This window comes from Podarcis cretensis (genome assembly GCF_951804945.1).
Source record: "Podarcis cretensis genome assembly, chromosome: 16".
In the NCBI taxonomy this organism is placed as follows: Eukaryota; Metazoa; Chordata; class Lepidosauria; order Squamata; family Lacertidae; genus Podarcis; species Podarcis cretensis.
This window is the reverse complement of record NC_137186.1, coordinates 25,027,708-25,040,918: the sequence shown is the minus strand read 5'-3', so window position 1 is coordinate 25,040,918 and position 13,211 is coordinate 25,027,708. Positions and strand designations below refer to the sequence as shown.

Sequence of the window (13,211 nt, the reverse complement as noted above, 5' to 3'; positions counted from 1 at the left end):
TTGAAAGGGGTGGTAGTAATTAATTAGGAAACTGCCTTCTGCTTAGCCAACCCAGTGGTCCACCTAGCTCAGTGTTGTCGACACTGACTGGCAGCATCTCTCCAGGGTTTCAGGCAGGGGAGTTTTCCCCAGCGATCCTGCCAGGGATGGAACATGGGGGCTTGTTCTTTGCGCCAGAGCCACAACCTTGGAAATTAGAGGGTCTGGCCTGTGCATTTTAAGCGAAGAGTGCCTGCTGCTTATTTCTGGATGCTATACTGGGACCTACAGCCATCAAGCCTTCAGCTGCCCACTGGGTCAAGGCTGGCTCCAGGTCAGAGGCCCCACCCTCTACTGGGCTCACTCTTGAGTCAATGATTCCCCCAGCAGCTTGGCTCCCTCCTCCCCACAACTGATTACCTGCCTGTAGTGATTGAGTCTGGGGATCCACCTGCTATCTAAAATTTCCCATTGTGTCTAAATCCTTCCCAAGCCAATGGCTGCCCCGTGGCATTGTGGGAAAATCAAAATGGTGGAGGGGCTTCTCAGCCACAGGCACCCGCCACCCATGACAGAAAACTGGGCTACGTGGATTTTGGCTCGATGGCATCCCAAAACTCCACTCCCCCCCTCCAAGGTGTTCGTTGCACCAAGCAGAAATGCCCAGGGATTTCAAGGGGCTTCTCAGCCACAGGCACCCGCCACCCATGACAGAAAACTGGGCTACGTGGATTTTGGCTCGATGGCATCCCAAAACTCCACTCCCCCCCTCCAAGGTGTTCGTTGCACCAAGCAGAAATGCCCAGGGATTTCAAGGGGTTACTCCTGCAAACACGGCCCTGGTGGCCAAGATGTGGCCCTCACCTTCGCACTACGGCTCCAATGTCCGAACCTCTTGGAAAGGTGTTTTTTTGGGGGGGGGCACCCCATGGCAGAGGGTTGGGCTAGACGACCCTCCAGGCTCTGCAATTCCATTGTTTGGTGAGTACGCCCCCTTGTGGCCGGCAGGGTCTCCTCACATCAGGCTGCACCTGTTCCTGTGCAGCGCCCCCTGGAGGCGCATGGCAGAGTGGTTGTTCCTGCATCCTCGGGCCAAGACGCTGCAGAGGAGCTCCTTGAAGAGGAGGACGATGTGCCAGTTGAACTTGGCCGAGCACTCCATGTAGCCGCACTTCCAGCTCTTCTTTACCAGCAGCGAGAGGGCCCGGCGGGGGGAGAAGCGCTGGCGCTGCAGGTCCCGCTTGTTCCCCACCACAATGATGGGGGCTTCGCCACTGCTGCTCGCCCTAGGAGAGGAAGGGGAACTCCAAGTTCATAGAGTAGAGAAAGAAGGTCAGAGCGATGCACAGACCCCAAACCTCCAGGCTCTCCCCAGCCTGGGGCCCTCCAGAAATTTTGGACCTTAACTCCCATCTGCCCCAGCCAAGTGGTAGTCCAAAATGGCCCTGCTGGCTGGGGCTGTTGGGAATGATAGTCTAAAGTAGCCATGATGGCTAGGGATGATGGGAATTGTAGTCCAAAGTGGCCCTTCTGCCTAGAGATGATGGGAATTGTAGTCCCAAGTGGCCTTTTTGCCTAGGGATGATGGGAATTGTAGTCCAAAGTGGCCCTTCTGTCTAGGGATGATGAGAATTGTAGTCCAAAGTGGCCATTCTGCCTAGGGATGATGGGAGTTGTGGTTCAAAATGGCCATGTTAGCTGGGGCTTATTTCTCCCCATGCAAATAGCTGTGTTTCATTGATATTTGAAAGTGGGACTGGGCTTCTTTAAGGCTGCAATCCTAACCCCATTTACCTGTGAATAAAACCCACATTGAGTTCAATAGTAGGACTTCTGAGTAGTCATGTTGCGCCACCTGATGGGTGGTGGTGTGTTTACTCAGAAGTAAATCCCACTGAATTCCCCAAGACTGATCCATACGAGAGGTGGGTTGAGGACTGCAGCCTCACTCTGGAGGGAAAATCAGTTTTCCTGATTCTGTGCTCCCCCCACCCAATCCACTCCCTCCTCTCCCATCCCTTCTGCTCACCTGTTCTCCTGGATCTGCTGACGGATCATTTTCACATACTCAAAGCTTTCTGGGCTGCAGATATCATACACCAGGACGTAGGCATCAGTGTTCCTCAGCCCTCGGGATTTCAGGTCTGACCACTCCTGGTGGGTGAGAGGAAAACATGGGGAAAGCTGGTGCAACGAAAAAGGGACATTGTCACTCAGCTGCATTGTGCGGAGCCAGGCCCATGGGTCCATCCAGCTCAGTACTGTCAACACTGACTGGCAGTAGCTCTACAGGGTTTCAGGCAAGGACCTTTTCCCAGCCCTATTTGGAGATGTGGGGATTGAACTTGCCTGCAAAGAAGAGGCTCTGTCACCGAGGTACATCCCTGTCAAATTTGTATCCAGATATAGAACAGGTAGGGAACCATTTTCATCCTGATGCCAACCTTCTCAAAGTTAATGATAACAAAAATAACTATAATAACTACTTATATTACTACCACTATTAATTACATTTATTCATTACTTGCCCCACTTTATTTTGTCTTCTATGGAGCAAGTTCATAAATTTTGTTGTTGTTGTTATTAATTGAATTTATATACCGCCCTATACCCAGAGGTCTCAGGGCGGTTCACAGAAAAGATCAACATAAAACTACAATATGTAAGTATATATATAATCAAAATAAAAACAACAACCCAATAACACCAACCCCCAAAGAGCTGCATTTTAAAAGGGTATAGGGTGTCAAACAGATCAACCAAAGGCCTGCTTAAAAAGGAACATTTTTGCCTGGCACCTAAATATAATGAAGGCGCCAGGCGAACTTCCCTGGGGAGAGCATTCCACAGACGGGGAGCCACTGCAGAGAAGGCCCCGTTCTCATGCTGCCACCCTCCAGACCTCTCGAGAAGGAGGCACATGAAGGAGGACCTCAGAAGATGATCTCAGGGTCCAGGTTGGTTCATATGGAAAGAGGCGGTCCTTGAGATAATTGGTCCTGAGCCATTTAAGGCTCTATAGATCAAAACCAGCACTTTGAATTGGGCCCGGAACCTAACTGGTAGCCAGTGTAGTCAGACAAGGATTGGTGTAATATGCTCAAACTGTCTTGCTCCGTTGAGCAACCTGGCTGCTGAATTCTGCACTAGCTGAAGGTTCCAACCCACCTTCAGAGGCAGCCATACATATAATGCATTTTCGTAATCTAACCTTGAAGTTACCAGAGCATAGACAACAGTAATTAGGCTATCCGTGTCCAGATAGGGGCATACTGGGGCCAGTAGCCAAAGCTGATGGAAGGCACTCCAGGACACTGAGGCCACCTGAGCCTCAAGCGATAGCAAAGGATCTAGGAGTAGCCCCAAGCTACGAACCTGCTCCTTCAGAGGAAATGTAACCCCATCAAGAGCAGGCAAATTCCCAGCCATTGGGTCTAGACATAAAATGTCTTAAAGCAACTTACGATCCTGAAAGCATACTGGGAAAGTTTCAAACAACATCGAAAGAATAAAACCACATTATTTACGTTAAGTGCTCATCCTGCAATATGATAGAAAAGGACAAATACTGCCCCACCCTGCTAAAGATGAACACAACAGGCTACAGGTAGGCAGAGCCGTGTTGCTCTGCCGTAGTCGAAACAAAATTTAAAAATTCCTTCCAGTAGCACCTTAAAGGTAAAGGGACCCCTGACTGTTAGGTCCAGTTGCGGACGACTCTGGAGTTGCAGCGCTCATCTCGCTTTATTGGCTGAGGGAGCCGGCGTACAGCATGTGGCTAGCATGACTAAGTCGCTTCTGGCAAACCAGAGCAGCGCACGGAAACGGCGTTTAACTTCCCGCCGGAGCAGTACCTATTATATCTACTTGCACTTTGACATGCTTTCGAACTGCTAGGTTGGCAGGAGCAGGGACTGAGCAACAGGAGCTCACCCCGTCGCGGGGATTCGAACCACCGACCTTCTGATCGGTAAGCCCTAGGCTCTCTGGTTTTAACCCACAGTGCCACCCGCATGCCTAAGGTGCTACTGGAAGGAATTTTTAAATTTTCTTTCAACAACAGGCTACGGTGTTATTGCATTGTATCATCCCAATTAAGAACCAACTGCCCAGTGCCTAAAATTTGATGATGACAATGCAAGGCAGGCACATTTCTGTGGGGAGAGTGTTCTGCAGCCAGGGGGCTACCACCCTCCCCATCTCCACCTGCATGTGTCAGTGGTAGGCGGAGCCAGAAGCAAAAGTGGGCGGGGCAATATCTTGCACACACACATCCCTAACTTAAGTCCATCTCCATCTTTAGATCTCCCTTCGGTCTCACCTCCTGCAAAACACAGGCAGGGCCTCCACATCAACTGAAGTCAACTGTGAAATGCAATTAGCGGCTCGCTGAAGCTCAGAGGATGGGATGAAAACCAAAGCATTTATTTTTAACCCAGATAGTAATAATGAAACGCCATGAAACTGGGGAGCAGTTCACCACTGGGGCTGATCAACGTCATGTCTTCTTTTCCTGAACAAAATAAAAAAATTCCTTCCAGTAGCACCTTAAAGACCAACTAAGTTAGTTCTTGGTATGAGCTTTCGTGTGCATGCACACACTGAAACAGAAGTCACCAGACCCTTCTATATAGTGAGAAGGTGGGGAGGGGTATTACTCAGAAGGGTGGTGGGATTGGGTGATTGGCAGATAGCTGTGATGAGCCTGTTGACGACTCTTAACGACTGCAATAGGTCTTACAGGAAAAAACAAGGGGTGAGAAGGTGAAAAATGGCTTTGTCCTGTATAATGAGATAAGAATCCAATGTCTTTGTTCAGACCAGGTCTCTCCATGGTTTTAAGTTTGGTGATAAGTTGCAATTCAGCAGCTTCTCTTTCCAGTCTATTTCTGAAATTCCTTTGTAATAGAACAGCTACTTTGAGAACTTGTATAGAATGTCCTGGGAGACTGAAGTGTTCTCCTACTGGTTTCTTTTCCTGAGGCTGCCACTCATTTCTGGAACCTGAACATTTATTTGCAGTCAAGGAGATCATCTCCTGAAGGGTCCCTGCCCTGCACTCCTCAGATGAATGTGTCATGGAATTCTTCTCAATAGTGATCCAGAGCAGATTCCAATGTGTAGTTAGTAAAAAGTTAAACACTTTGCAGGATTTCCAAAAAATAGCCAGAGGCAATTGTATTTCAACCAGCAGCGCTTTAATGCTAATGAAGGAAATGAGCATAATGGTCACAATTATTATTATTTATTATTATATTTGTACCCCACCCATCTGGCTGGGTTTTAGGATTGGCACTCTCCGAAGAAATCCAGTTGCAGCAGACTTAACTTAAACTTACAATAACTTATAATAAGTCTAAACCTTAACGCTAAGCATACTACGTACAGAACACCACACCAGAAGGAAAAGAGATAGAAAGAAAGAGAAACCCAGGCTCCTTCTGGCCTTACTTTTATAGTCAGCATGACTTTGACAGAAAGGATGAGAGAACCAGTTTCAGCCAGCTGTACTCAGCTTCTCTGAAAGTATAACCCAAATGTCATGAACCTTCTGTTTGCTTCTTTCACACAGAGAAGCCTCCAGAACCCCCTTGAACTAATTAGAATAGGAAAGATCATGTCAGAGCAATGCTTTCTGCACTAAGAAATGCAACCTGTCAGAACAGATGTCAGGGAACGTGGAGCCCCTGCTTTTGGAAGATGGGTTTATTTTATTTCATCTATATCCCACCTTTTCCTCCAAGGAGCTCAAGATGCCATACATGGTCATCCATCCCCTTTAATCCCCACAACAAGCCTGTGAGGTAGGTTTGACTGAAAGGCGGGGATTGGCCCAAGGTCACCCAGTGACCTTCATGGCCAAGTGGAGATTTGAACCCCAATCTCCCAGGTCCTAGTTCAACGCCACAAAGGCTCTTGTTCAGGACTATATATTTTTCAGACCTTGGGGTGTGTGTGTGTGTGTGCTCGTTCCCCTCCAAGCAACTTTCCAGCAGCCACCCAGTGGGTGGGCAGAGCAATGGGGGTGAATTTTACCTTCATACGGAAGGCTAGTTTCTACAAATGCTCGCCCACCCCCCTCTCTGCCCTCCATCTAGGCAAGCAAAAGGCATCATCAGAGCTCAAGGGCACATTCCAGCCTTGCAGAAACTCTCAAGGAGGGTGCAAAGCAGGGCTGGTGAGGGGGCGTGGCCTGGAGAGAGCAGGTGTGGCCTGGTAAGAGTCCCAAGGTCCGGATGCAGAGGTCTGAAGGTCCGCATTTGGCCTCTGCACCTAAAGTCCCCCATGCCTGCATTAGATCAGTATCATAGTGTTACACACCACACCCATCTCCATGAGCAGTGTGAAATCCCAGGGGCTGCAGACACACTTAACAGGGTCTGTATTCCCTTTTGGGACAATGAGGCACAACAGAGGCTGCGGTGTCTTTGAGATATATGGTTTTATATGTATGTATATACATATAACTATACCTATACATATACAGTGGTACCTCGGGTTACATACGCTTCAGGTTACATCCGCTAACCCAGAAATAGTACCTCGGGTTAAGAACTTTGCTTCAGGATGAGAACAGAAATCATGCAGCGATGGTGCAGCGGCAGCAGGAGGCCCCATTAGCTAAAGTGGTGCTTCAGGTTAAGAACAGTTTCAGGTTAAGAACGGACCTCCAGAACGAATAAACTACTTAACCCGAGGTACCACTGTACATGAAGGTAAAAAGGGGGGTGGACCCCTGGACGGTGAAAGGCGACTATGGGGTTGCAACGCTCATCTCACTTTCAGGCCAAGGGAGCCAGCATTTGTCCACAGACAGCTTTCCGGGTCATGTGGCCAGCAGGACTAAACCGCTTCTGGTGCACAGAGGACTGTGACAAGTGCCAGAGTGCACAGAAATGCCGTTTACCTTCCCGCCGCAGTGGTACCAATTTATTTACTTGCACTGGTGTGCTTTCGAGCTGCTAGGTTGACAGAAGCTGGGACAGAGCAACGGGAGACCACAGTGCCACCTGTGTACACACATGCACACTGCTATTTTCCAGAAAAAGAGGTGCTGGAGCTCACCACAAACTTCTCCCTTGCTCCCCACCTGAAAGGGGCTGGAGCTGAGCTCCAGTGAGCTCCAGCTGGTGGCGGCAGCGGGGGGGGGGGGAGCTCTGCATATATACAACCTGCTACCTAGATGAGGGGATTGCAGAACATTCACATCCTATGAGGGTCTGGCTTCCCCCATAAGGGCAGCATTGGATTCAAAGGACAGCACGAAGCCCCCCTCTGTGTCTCTGATCTAGGGGTTCCTGAACTTTGCTTCTGCCAGGCCTGATCCAAAGGTACGGTCTCCCTACAGTTCCACCTCCTTTTGTCCACTTTGAATTTAATTCCCACTTTCAAAACCCCTCTCCCTTCTCTCTGACTGAAGCAGCCACCTGCTCCTCTGGAACCAATGACCGACCTTTGTCATGCTGTGGCCACAACATCTGTAGAGCTTGCTTGCAGTAGGGTGTTGCACATGCCCCATAAGAACACAATAAGAGCCTTGCTGGATCAGGCCAATGGGCCATCTAGTTCAGCATTCTGTTCTCACAGTACTTAGCCAGATGCCCCAAATGGGAAACTTTTAAACAGGATCTGAGCCCAAGAGCAACTCTCCCTCCTGTGGCTTCCAGCAGCTGGTATTCAGAAGCATCACTGTCTCCAACCATCTTGGCCTTCGTCTTTTAAAGCCATTGTGACATCTGGCCACCACTGCTCCTGTGGCAGTGAGTTCCATAGTTTAACTAGGCAGGGGTTGGACTAGATGAATCTCGGAGTCCCTTCCAACTCTACCATTCTAAGGACTTCCTTTTATCTATCTTGCATCTTCCAAAATTCAGCTTCATTGGATCTCAACCAGTTCTAGCATTATGAGAGAGGGCGAAAAACTTCCCCAATATCGACTTTCTTTAGGCCAACTTGCCTCTCACAGGGGAGGAAGAAAATAGACATGAGGACTAGTTCCAACTTTTGCCTGCTCTCATCTGCGATGCTTTAAATGTGGCTGACCCTAAAGAAAGCTTTCCTGTTTTTGTTCTCATCTCCCATCTCCCTTATTTTTCTGTCTTCTTTCGATTCCACCCACATTCTGCATCTTCAGAACTGGCTTTCTACCGGAACTGGCATCTTGCCCCTAAGTGAAGATGGGTCATCTGCAGGGTGGGTGTGGCTGGGGGGATTAGCCTACATTTTCAGCAGCAGCCAACACAAACTCTTCCCTTTGGCTTACTATTTAAGGATTCTTAAAAGCCAGAGCGGGGAGATGGGAAGCCTTGAGAAACAGCTTGAGTGTTGGAGGAGAGTGCCAAAAATTGAAGAACCAAGTTAACTCCACCCCCCCCTTTCTATTACTTTATTTTTGGACCAGCAGTCAAATCCCACAGACATTAAGAGAACTGTCGTTACTATTTCTGCACAATTTTGCCTCATTCTGCTAGCTATGGGGGAGATGCAATGTGGGCATTGTAAGTCCCACTTGGAAGCAACTCTGGCTGTCTCCATCAGCCGCACATCTGGGTTCCAAGATTTCACCAGACCAAACTCGCACACTTGCAAGCAGGGAAGGGCTGCAGCTCAGAGGCAGAGCATTTGATTTGAGTGTAGAAGGTGCCAGGTTCGAACTGCAGGCAAGATTGAAAAAGCACCCTCCCTGAAACCCTAGAGAGCTGCTGCCAGTCAGTGTAGACAACACTGAGCTACATGAACCAATGGTCTGACTTGGTATAAGGCTGCTTCCTACGTATGTATCTCTCTACTGTTATTATAATTACTTTTATTTATTACCTGCCCTTCACCTTAAGGTCTCGGGGTAGATCACAACCAGTGGCATGCACTGAGATTTTCACAGGGAAACAGTTAGGGTCAGAGGTGCCAGATTGCAAGGGCAGTGGGGATTGGGGAGATGTTGTGCATGTGAGCATCATAGCTCTCTGCCTAAGCCAGGCAGAAGGGTGGCGCTGTGGTCTAAACCACTGAGCCTCTTGGGCTTGCCAATCAGAAGGTTGGCAATTCAAATCCCCGCAACAGAGTGAGCTCCTGTTCCTCTGTCCCAGCTCCTGCCAACCTAGCAATTCGAAAGCATGTCAGTGCAAGTAGATAAATAGGCACCACTGCGACAGGAAGGTAAACAGCATTTCCATGCGCTCTGGTTTTCGTCACAGTGTTCCATTGTGCCAGAAGCAGTTTGGTCCTGCTGGCCATATGACCCGGAAAGCTGTCTGTGGACAAACACTGGCTCCCTTGGCCTGAAAGCAGAGATGAGGGCCGCAACCCCATAGTCGCCTTTGACTGGACTTAACCATCCAGGGGTCCTTTACCTTTTTTTCCCATGGGCTTTAGGAAGGAGGCACCAGGCTTTAATTCTTTAATACTCTAATTTTCCAGGAGCATTTAAGGGACTAGCCTAGTCCCCCTGGTCCACTGACAGCACACCACTGGTTGCAACAAATTAAAATAATAAAACCAATTGCAATCAGAAGAATAAGGTGGATCCTACACTTCAAGTGTCAAAGGCCTGGGTAAAAGAGATGCATTTTCTGCATATGGAGAAAACTGTACTCTGCAGGTGCCAGGACACCTTCTGCAGAGAGGGAATTCCACCTCTTAGGAGCTCCCACAGAAAATGCATAAGGACTAGAGGCATTCGTTGTTTGAAAAAGTGAAATGTGAGATAGTCGAAAATCATAATGGACAAGTCTATCAACAATCTTCATTAGCCTGGGTCCCTGGAGTGGAATGTCCATGTTCGGAGGCAATGTGAGTTGGGTTCCAGAAGATGGTGACCAGTGGCACCCTGCCCTTTCCCCTTCACTCCAGTGGAACTGCTGGATATGCACTGTCCTAATTATGGACCTGACTTACATACAGCAGAGCACGGGACCTTGGTGTAAAATCAGACCTAATGCCTTGCAAGGAGAGTGGAGTTCTCCAGGCTTGCGTGCCAACTCACCCAGCCAGCTAAGCAAGCACATTTTACTCCTGCTCTGCGCTGCCTCACAGGAGAGTTAAGGAAAATGCTTACACTAAACCTTTCCTGACCTAGTGCAATCCAGGTGTTGCAGACTACAATTCCTATCAGCCCTGGCCAGGCATGAAGGAATGTGTTGCCTAACAACATCTGGTGGGCCTGAGTTTGTCACTCCTGGGAAAGAACACAGTGTTAAGTAACAAAACGAAGCAAGCTCGGGTACGCTGTCCCAATGGTAGAGGTAGAATATAGCCATGGTAGCTGGTGGCCATTAATTGCCTTATGCCCCCATGAATTTCTCTAATCCCCTTTTAAAGCCATCCAAGTTGGTGGTCATCAGTTCTTCCCTGTGGACCCTCTTAGGTGCTAAGACTGGCAGAGAGAGCTCTCTTGGTTGTTGAACTGCCCTCCGGAGCTGTGATGAGTGGCCCAGGAGAGGGAATTCTGTGGGGGCCTCTAAACTGTGAAATTCCCTCCCTCCCCACAGGGGTGCAACTGGCACCTTCATTAGACACTTTTTGGTGAATGCCGAAGACACACCTCTTCACCCTGGCTTTGGGTACTTGAAGTGTACATTTCTATGGTCTGCCTTATTTCTGCAAGTGGTTTCAAATGGTTTTCAATATTGAGCTTTGGTTCTTCGGGTGAAGGGCAGGTAACTAATTAATAATCATATGGTGCTGACCACTGGGCCGCTGTCAAGACAAAATGGATTCTAAATGTGCTCTGATGCACTTTGATTATTGTTTTTAACTAGTCTGGTTTTATTACTTAGTATTTTATAGTAGTGTTTTAAAATGTGTAAGCCACGTTGAACCCGAGCTTGGGAGAAGGGTGGAATATATAATATAATAGTAAATAATAATAATAATAATAATAATAATAATACACAGAGTGAATCTCCTAGTTGAACAACCCACACCATATTTCCACCATACCTAACAGGAGGGCCCCAATCCAATTAGAAAACTAACCAATCTGGCCTCAACACAGCCACGCTGTATCCCGCAAGTGATCTGTTGTTCACAAGCATAGCCAAATATATTCGGGAGGGTGAGTTCGGGTTGAGTTGTGGGGAAGAGAGGGTTTTAATAAAAGCCCACCTGAGAGCTGTTTGCTGGGAACGCCGTCAGGTAAGGAACATCCATAATCTTCATGTCGTACATGTTCCCGTTGAAAATGACCGAGGGCCGGTAGGTACGGCGGCGCTCCGTCGGGCTGTAAGTCTCTGTAAAGTCGTGGTACAAGAACTGACGGATAATGGCCGTTTTGCCCACCTTCGGGGCTCCCAGGACAGCCACCGACAGAGTCTCCACCATCGTCTTCTTTCAGGACCTTGGATAGTTCCCAAACTCCCGTCCCGCGCAAGCGATCGGAGGAGAGAAGTGTATTAATCCACGGAGACCTCTGAGGGCGTGGGGGCTGTCTCGGAAGGCGCCCACAGGGTAAGACTTTAGGGCAGAGGCCCTGAGCCCCACTCAGCAGCACGAGTAGAAGCCCTCCACCCCTCCATGCAGCGCTTTAAAGTAAGTGAAGTAATACCAATTGCCCATTCAAGGAGGGGGGAGGCGGTGACACCATGAAGTCCAGAGTCTAAAATTAGTTCTCTGCACCACTGGGTTGACTTGATGTTGACTTCAGTCGCTCCTCACAGTAAGACATCAGATCCGTGCCGTTGCTTTGAGCCGCAACCCCGCTCATTTTCTTAGCGGACCGATTACTATTAATTCATTATGACTGTTGTTTTGCTACTCCGAAAGTCCCCCGGGTCTACAGTCGCTCAGCTGGGTTATCCTAAGCTGAGGGTGGCTCCTCCTCAGCCCGCCTCATCTATTCTCTCCCCCACCCAAGATCAAAAAGTCCTCCCCCCTCCACCAACCCTTCCAATCTCTTCTCAAGTTTGCGTCAATCGAGCTGCTGTCCTGGGAACGCAGGCTGCCGGCTGAGCCGCCCTCAAGGAAAGAGATTTCACGATTCACTGGAGAGATGAACTCACCGAGTCGAGAAAGAGGCGACCGGAGCTTGAAGGACAGCCGCTCCGGGATGCCCTGTTGGCGAACCCGGTCCCCCAACTCCATTCGAATCGAGCTGCTTTGAAGGGCAGCGCGTGTGCCAGCAGCGAGCTGGTCCTCCCCACTTTTTCTGTTCTTCTAATCCAATTGAAAAGGAAGGAGAGAAGTTCCCCCAAATATTGGAGGAGGCTGGGAGACTGAGACGGACAGCTGTCACTCCAGATCCAGACCCGTCCGGCTCAAGATCCTCGCTCCGAAACGGCGCTCAACCTTGAGGAACGGGACGCCAAGCCAGCCTCTGCCCCGCTGGCGCGCAGCCGGCCGGGCATCGCTGCTGCTGCTGCTGCTGCTGCTGCCTGCCCGGCTCCAGCGGCGCCCTCCCGGCCCCGTCCTCATGCTGGACCCTCGCCTCGCCTGCGGATCCCGCCCGGAGGAGGGCTCGCGGCTGCTACCTCTCCCTTCCCGGGCGCCGAAGATGGAGCGGAGCGCATCGCTCCTCTTTCAGCACCCTGGACAGAGCACTGCGGTGCTGCGCGCCCGCCTTTCCCCGCCGCTGCCCGGAGTTCCAAGCTGCGGCAGAAGCAGAAACCCGCTCTATGCCTACTTGGAGAGAGGTCAAGCACGTGAGAAGGGCGAGGCGGGGAAGGAAGCGCGCGGGTTGTGTGTGTGTGGTAGGGGGAGAGAGCGAGCAGGGGAGGCGCCTCTGCCTGGTGGAGGCTGGAAATCTGTCGGTTAAGCAATCCAGCGCGGGAGAGGGAAGGGTAGGAGGACGAGCTATGTGGGAAGAGCGAGAAGGAGCGGGGGTTTGCGTTGCATCTTCTCTCTCTCTCCCTCCATCCCGCCCCCCTCCTCACTTCCCAGGGATGCAGAAAATGTGACTTCATAGTTCGCCGCTACAATGCAGCCTTTCCTTATCCAGACGCGCAGCAGAGTTCAACCGAGGAGCAATCTCAAGGCGTCCGAGCCTCTTTTGTGGAGCTGCCCGGGTCCTGGGGCGTCCCTTCTAGTAAGGAACGGAAGGGAACGTATAAAAAGTTGGCTTTGTCTTCCGAACTTAAGTGTACGAAATGGTGAGTCATCCGGCACTTCCCAGAAAAGGCTCGAGGTCTTGACAAGCTGCAAGTGTATTTACACTTAATGTGACTACGAGGCAGGTAATTTGAAGAGGGAAAGATGTGTAATTGATTGACGGGCCTCATTCACATTCCAGCTTGGGGGGG

At 49.9% G+C, this 13,211-nt stretch overlaps 1 protein-coding gene across 2 annotated transcripts; it reads right to left on the bottom strand.

Moving 5' to 3' along the window:
- Nucleotides 1–732: 732 nt before the first annotated feature.
- Nucleotides 733–12,435, bottom strand: RASL10A (RAS like family 10 member A). 2 transcript variants are annotated; one of them, XM_079957244.1, is made up of 3 exons: nt 11,083–12,435; nt 2,009–2,163; nt 733–1,265 (listed from the first exon to the last, which is right to left on the bottom strand). In XM_079957244.1, the coding sequence occupies exons 1-3, from the start codon at nt 11,296–11,298 to the stop codon at nt 995–997; spliced, it is 642 nt and encodes a 213-aa protein (XP_079813370.1). In that variant the 5' UTR covers nt 11,299–12,435; the 3' UTR covers nt 733–994. The 2 variants fall into 2 exon arrangements, with proteins under 2 accessions (XP_079813370.1, XP_079813371.1); XM_079957245.1 differs by having other exon boundaries at nt 738–1,265; nt 2,009–2,133.
- Between the last annotated feature and the right edge of the window lie 776 nt (nt 12,436–13,211).